This window comes from Propithecus coquereli, unplaced genomic scaffold (assembly GCF_000956105.1).
Source record: "Propithecus coquereli isolate 6110/MARCELLA unplaced genomic scaffold, Pcoq_1.0 Scaffold10, whole genome shotgun sequence".
Lineage (NCBI taxonomy): Eukaryota > Metazoa > Chordata > Mammalia > Primates > Indriidae > Propithecus > Propithecus coquereli.
In genome coordinates, this window is record NW_012133858.1 from 7,295,331 (window position 1) to 7,302,689 (window position 7,359).

At 42.9% G+C, this 7,359-nt stretch overlaps 1 protein-coding gene across 1 annotated transcript in view; it reads right to left on the minus strand.

Moving 5' to 3' along the window:
• FYTTD1 (forty-two-three domain containing 1) overlaps window positions 1-3,641 on the minus strand; it is a 29,863-nt gene extending 26,222 nt beyond the window's left edge. The window contains exon 1 of the mRNA XM_012641231.1: window positions 3,318-3,641. Coding sequence (XP_012496685.1) covers window positions 3,318-3,420 — 103 coding nt within the window. The 5' untranslated portion in view covers window positions 3,421-3,641. The remainder of the gene's footprint in view (window positions 1-3,317) is intronic.
• Between the last annotated feature and the right edge of the window lie 3,718 nt (window positions 3,642-7,359).

Below are 7,359 nucleotides of genomic sequence, written 5' to 3' on the forward strand. Positions count from 1 at the left end.
AAGGTGACAGAGTGAGACCCCTTATTTTAAAAAAAAAAAACAATTCTGACTAACAAGGTTAATTTTAAAATACAGCATATGGAGTCTAAATATAACTAAAAATTAAAAGTAGCAAAGCATATTAAATATAAAATTATGTTTTATCTTTAAACATTTTATCGTATAAATCCTCAAACATGTTCAATGAGCTACTATGGCAAAGAGGATTCTTCCAATCTAAAAGAAGAAAATGGCTTTCTCCTACCCAATGAATAGACAGGTAGACATCATAAGGAAAAAAATCCCTTACAATGAGCTGCTTATAGTTTCTTCCATAGCACTAGGTGTATGTACATAATAATAATAGTAGTAGTAGTAGTAACTGAGTACTAATAGGTACTGCTCTGACATGTACCCACTTAATTCGCACAACAATCCTATGAAGTATTCATAATACTCATTTTCAAAATAAGAAACTAAACCATTAGGCCACCTAGATAAACCTGGTAGATGTTCTATATGAAGTTCATATAAACCAGCTAGAGCCAGGATTTAAAACAAAAAACCAAGAAATCAGATTCTAAAACCTCTGCAGACCTACAGATGAAATATTCACAAAGTATAATAACTGCCCAAAATAGATAATCATCTCTTCATCCCATTTCTGTAAAATTCTCACTAAAAGAAAGGCACCTGCCAGACTGCCGTATGTTCTTGGGGGAGAGAAAAGATAATAAGCTCTATTTTAGCTCTCCAAAGCACTTCATTTCTACCTCAAAGAGAATTACCCCTCGATTTTCTTCACTTAAACATCCTAATTACCAAATAGGATACATGCAAAAAAGCAAACCAAAAAACCCTATGGCCGGGTGCGGTGGCTCAAGCCTGTAATCCTAGCTCTCTGGGAGGCCGAGGCGGGCGGATTATTTGAGCTCAGGAGTTCAAAACCAGCCTGAGCAAGAGGGAGACCCCGTCTCTACTAAAAATAGAAAGAAATTAATCGGACAACTAAAAATATATAGAAAAAATTAGCCGGGCATGGTGGCGCATGCCTGTAGTCCCAGCTACTCGGGAGGCTGAGGCAGGAGGATTGCTTGAGCCCAGGAGTTTGAGGTTGCTGTGAGCTAGGATGACGCCACGGCACTCGCACTCACTCTAGCCCGGGCAACAAAAGCCAGACTCTGTCTCAAAAAAAAAAACAAAAACCCTAGGAACTTAAGAAATGTATTGGTATGAAAATATATGTTTGACATTTCCCTACATCTGTAGCTGGGGGCTCTAGAGCTAAACTGAAATCCTGGCTCCACCACTTACTCCCTGTATGACTTTGAGCAAGTTATTTCATTTCTCTATGTCTCAGGTTTCCATAAAATGAGAATAACAACAATGACTTATGTAAGATATATATATAGTGTGTGTATGAAAATAAAATATAGTGCCTACTGAGTACCAGGTACTGTTCTAAGCAGTTTACCTATGCCTACTGATTCATTTAATACTTACAGTAACCCTATGAGACAAACACTATCACCTTTCTATAGATGAGGCACTGGGAGGTAATTTGCCTGTGGTCACTAGGGCTAGTAAGTGTCAGAGGTAGGATCTGAACTGAGACAGCATGGCTCTGGATTCCTCATACAGTTATTATGAGGATAAACCAAGTTAATATATATAAAATGATTAGCCCTAGCCAGCGTGGTGTCTCACGCCTGTAATCTCAGCAGTTTGGGAGGCCTGGACAAGAGAATTGGTTGAGGCCAGGAGTTTCAGTCCAGCCTGGGCAACACAGCAAGATCTTATCTGTACAAAAAATTAAAAAAATTAGACAGGCTGGTGGCGCACGCCTGTAGTCCCAGCTATTCTGGAGGCTGAAGCAGGAGGATCGCTTGAGCCCAGGAGTCCCAGGACAAGGTGAGCTGAGTGCAACAATGCACTTCAGCCAAGGTGACAGAGTGAGACCCCTTATTTTAAAAAAACAAATTAACATAAAATGCTTAGTCATCAAAGTCCAGGACCTGGCAAGTAGTAAGTACTCAATAAATATTCATTATTATACTATTTCTTGGCCTTAGCTCAAATGATTTCTCATACCCTTCAAGCTCACTCCTGACAAGCAGTAAGGGGAGACTTGAAGCCAAACCTATTCTTCCTATAATTTACTTAATTCACATATTGAGTTCTGACCTCTGGCAATCCTGGAAACCAAGAGCTCTTGGCTTTTGATCAAAAACTTTCCAGATAAACCACAACAAAAGACAAAACAAATGGAAAGAAATGACAACCAAAAGAAATGTTTTCGTGATGGATATTACCCTAAAAACCATCCTCAGAAAGGTCACACCTCTGAAGCCACTAGTCAGGTAGTTACTTTTCAAATACTGGAAACCTGCAAAGCCACAGAAAGGGCGGGCAGAGCTGACTACACCCAATACCATCACTTGAATCGTGACAAAAATGGAATTACTTTTAGCCCAGCTAAGCCAAACACAGAGGCTAGTGCCTCAGTGGCGTGTAGTCTGAATTTTTAACGGAATCACCAACCTCCTGCTTTTTATATAATCAGCACCAAACCATGCCACCTTTCTTACACGTGCTAAACCCTACGCTTTATCTGGCTTCTCAGCAATCCACATAAATGTCTTTTTCAGTTTTTGATTTTTTTTTTTTAATTTGGTAACTTTGAGGCCTGGATAGGGAGAATGTGCTTTTCTAGGCAGCGCTCAATAAAACATCTGATAGGATTGTTTAAAGGTATCTTCTGACAGACGCTCCAGGGTCGGTCCGTGCGTAGGTGGCGCCCGTCAGAAATCGCCAGCGTCGCGCGCAGGCCTGGGCACAACGATGCCCAACAAGCCCTTTTCTGCAACCACCGGTTTAAACCGATCGCAGAGCCAGCCGCGCTCTCAAAGACCTTTCTTCAGAAAGAATGGCTTAGTCGGACCACTACCCCTGCTCCCGATAATACCCACAGCGAACACGCTCAAGGGAAACCCGCGGAGTTTCCTCACAAAGAGCAGGAGTGACCGGCGAGCGGCAGCGCCCCTCTGGGGAAAAAGGGTACGCACCCCTCGACCCTCCAAACCTCCAGCCCGCAGCGCCCCCGCCCCCACAGCCTCTCCTCAGACACGGCCTCGGCTGAGGGGCCGCCCGGTTCCTCAGGCTCGGCGCGGGCACCGGGCCGCGAACCTGCGCTCCCCGCTCGCCTCAGGGCCCCCGGCTCGGTTCCGCCCACCCGCAAGAAAACTCGATCGGCAACTGCGGTCAACCGCCCCTTCCCCCACAAACCGCGCCACTTGGTTCCACTCACACCCTCCCCCCACTCCAACTCAGCCCCTCACCCAAAGACATATCAATTTTATCGAGGTTTTCGTTGCTGCGAACTTTCGGCGGCGGCGACGGAGTCGCCGTGGCACCCACCAACCGGGTACCAAACCGGTTCATGGCTGGAGACGTCGCGCTAGAACAGTCAGCCGCGAAGGCCAGAGTCGCAGGCCTGCCACCTCCCACTCACGCACGCAGAATAGCTGCACCGAGGAGCGCGCACGCGCGCCGGCGGCGTCCTAGTCCTCCCACCCGCGGCCGCAGGCGGGCGCTACAGAGACGAACGGCAGACAAGAGCGGCCCCACGCCGTGACTCGCTCCTAGCGGCCCTTGTCGGACCGGACGAAGCATTGCAACCGCTGCTCTGAGCGCTAACGAGGACGGCTGTCTTAGCGGTTGGACTTTCGGCCCAAATTGAGGGATGCGAGACCATGAGCACCTCAGAATCATATGCCTTAAAAGATATCATGATCCTCTGTGTCCCTGAAGTCCATGCTGCTGGAGTAAGGCCCCCTATACTTGGGTAAACAAGAACCGTGCACAACCCACTGCAATGCAGCCTCGGGAGACAGGACAGACCCCTGCGAGCGTAGATTGCAGTGCTGTATCCCAGCTCCCCTCTCCCTGGCACGCTCCTCCACCTGCAGCTTGCAGAGTTGCCACGGCTGAACACAGAGCAAAGGCTGCAGTGACAATTCTTGCATCACCTTAACAACGAAAGTAAATGCTAACGTTTCCCGTATCTGTACCACCTCTCAATCGGCACTCTCAAAACATTTTCCACGGTACTACCTACCTTAGTAAGACCTCATCTTCCCTTGGGAGGGGTAAGTACCTCTATTTAGTTGCATTTTTCTCTAATTCATTTGCGTTGGGAATTGATAGGAAGATTTGTTTTCTTTCTAATCATCCCTATAGGAAAACTTGTTAATATTTGACGAATTACTGCATAATAATTTTCTTTTCCTATTTACAAAATGTGGTATTTCCTTCTCATCTTACCTCATTCTCCTTCCCCAAAGCAACTGTGCTTATGGAAGCATTTAAATTAAATCATCCTCGTAACAGTTTACAACTATCTCAGACATTTGCATCCAAGGAAAAAACCCAGGGCAGGTATTCTATCCATCTAGAAATCTCTGCCACCTTTTTCCTTCCACTTCCTAAAATGCTAAAATTTCTTTAACATAGAAACGAGCCAGAGCTTTGAGGTGACCTGAACCACAGTAGCCTAGGCTTAATTTAGTAATGTCATAATGTCATGTGGTTTCCCATTTCAACACCAGTGACACATTTTACTATTTTTTGCTTGGGGATCCCATGTTTTAAAATACCTCTTATTAAGCACAGTGCATTTATTAATAACTTATTTTCCAATTTTGATTAATTAAAAAAACAGCTATGTCCCAGCTCCCCTTTCCATGTCTGAATTCAAAGTAAAGTTTGCAGTGACAATTTTGGGGTCACTTTGACAATAAAAGTAAATGTGAACAGTTCTCTTATCTGTAGCATGGATAAAACCAAGAGCCGCCACACAGAGTTATGTTTCCAGCTGAAAGCAAAGAACCATAACTTTTTTGTGAGCTTGGGTAGTCTTATGTTGGGGAAATGTATGATTTTTATTAGGCTTTTGGAAATACTATGTTATGCCTGATTCTCAAAGGTCAAGTTGTTTTTTTTCCCCCTTAACAAAAATATAACCATATAGGAAGAGTGAATTAGCATAGGATACATCTAGGTACAAGAAACTTTAATGGTGGAGGAAGTTTTGGATTCAGAAAGATGCAAAGACAACATTTTCACATGCCAAGGAGAATAGCACGTATGCTTAGCACAATGTGCTTGATTTGATTTTACTACTATTCTACCCTGTAGCCACCACCCCTCCCTGGACTACTAAAAACTAGAGAAAATGGGTTGTAGGCTCGAGAGCTTAGTGGTACTTTTTTCATTCACTTCTGTCATTCACTGTGTATTCTTGGGAGAGTCTCTATGCCTAATACTCATCTTCAAAACAAGAGAGTAGTAGTATTATCCTAAGTTATTCCTAAGTTTCCTTACAGTTCTAAAATCCTCTAAGCACAAGACATTTTTCTCCACATTAATTAGTCTTCTCTCACTAGAAATAACTTCAACGACCTCTGCTCATTTGTGGGAGTAAACTACAGCGAGGAACCTTAGGTTAAGTTCTTAATTTTATGGAAGAAAATTAATACATTTAGAGTTTGGATGCATTTTTCACTTCAGATATTTTACAGGACAGATAACAAAAATCCCACATGGATAAAATCCTCCTGACCACTAATGTTAAGATTCTCTTTTATCCCGAACTTCTCAAAACTGAAGCCCCATCCTAAATCTCCTTAACTCTAAAGGACATGCCCCAGTATTTCATTATGCAATCCCAGCTATTGTGTTTTGGGCTTTCAGGTTTCCCCAAGGGCCTGGGATCTCAGACTCTCAGCGCAATCACCCAGATTCTAAAGGGAAAAACAAGAAAACAAGAATGAGGCATTGTGGGTAAAAGTAGGTCTGTCACACACAAAATAGCAACCTGAGACACAAACAGCAAAAATGAAGAGACAGGCTGGGCGCGGGCGCGGTGGCTCACTCCTGTAATCCTAGCTCTCTGGGAGGCCGAGGCGGGTGGATTGTTTGAGCTCGGGAGTTCGAGACCAGCCTGAGCAAGAGCGAGACCTCATCTCTACTAAAAAAAATAGAAAGAAATTATCTGAACAACTAAAAATATATAGAAAAAATTAGCCGGGCATGGTGGCTACATCCCTGTAGCCCCAGCTCCTCAGGAGGCTGAGGCAGAAGGATCGCTTGATCCCAGGAGTGTGAGGTTGCCATGAGCTAGGCTGACACCAGGGCACTCACTCTAGCCAGGGCAACAGAGTGAGACTCTGTCTCAAAAAAAAAAAAAGTGAAGAGACAAACCAAGAAACCAGAATGGGGTTTCTGTCCAAGAAGTCAATCATCCAACTACAAGGCCTGGAGTTATTATAAAAGGTCAGCCTTACAATTTTCTGGGGCAAGAGGCAGCTATTCATTTAATCATGTATTCATTGAGTACCAGGCATTGTAATAGGCCCTGGGGATAAAATGGTGAGTAAGATGGATACAGTCCCTATCTTCACACAGCTTGTAGAACAAAAAATATTTTCTGAGCACCTGCTGTGAGTAAGGCACTATGCTGGACATGGGGTATACAGCCTTTGTCTGGTGTACAAGCAGTTCAGCAGCTTCATCTCAGTCAAAATAAACATAGAATTCAAGTAGTTTCCCTTTTAAGAGGCACGATTTCACACGATGTAGATAAGACAACATCTAGGATTGCCAGATAAAATACAAGGCCAGTTAAATTTGAATTTAAGATAAATAGTGGACAATTGTTTAGTATAAGTATGTCTTAGGTTTCAGATAAACAGCAATTTTTTTTAGTACAGTATGTTTCATGTAATATTTAGCATATATTTACACTAAACAATTATTCATTGTATGAAATTAAATAATTCAAACTTAAAGCTGTTGCAACTGTAAATTATTCTGAGCCTTGACAGGAATATGGCTATGTAGCCTGAGTCACATAGCATGCAGTTGGAACTTCTGCTTTTTCCTGTAAATGATTAGGAATGACCAAATAGTGCCAGAGAGAAGACCCTCTCTAGTCTACCCCAGAACATTACTCCTCCTCATGAAATGTTAAAGCAATCTTCCTTGGAATGTAACAAGCTATACTAATCAAATTGCTTTAAAGAATGGCCTTGTGTGAAAAATATTGCAACCCTGCTAGAGCTGTTACTACCTATGTAAGTGAAACCTTAGCTTCTGCACTTTGGAGCACTCACCCCCACATCCCTTCAGAGTCTGTTTTTCCCAGATAGCTATCCTCAAGCTTTGTGTTAGAATAAACTATATACTTAATCATATTTTCTGAATTTCATTATTTAAAGTTGTTATTTGTTTATCTGAAATTCAAGTTAAACTTGGAGTCATATATATATGTATGTATGTGCGTGTGTGTGTTTGTCTGTGTCTGTGTGTGTGTGTGTATAT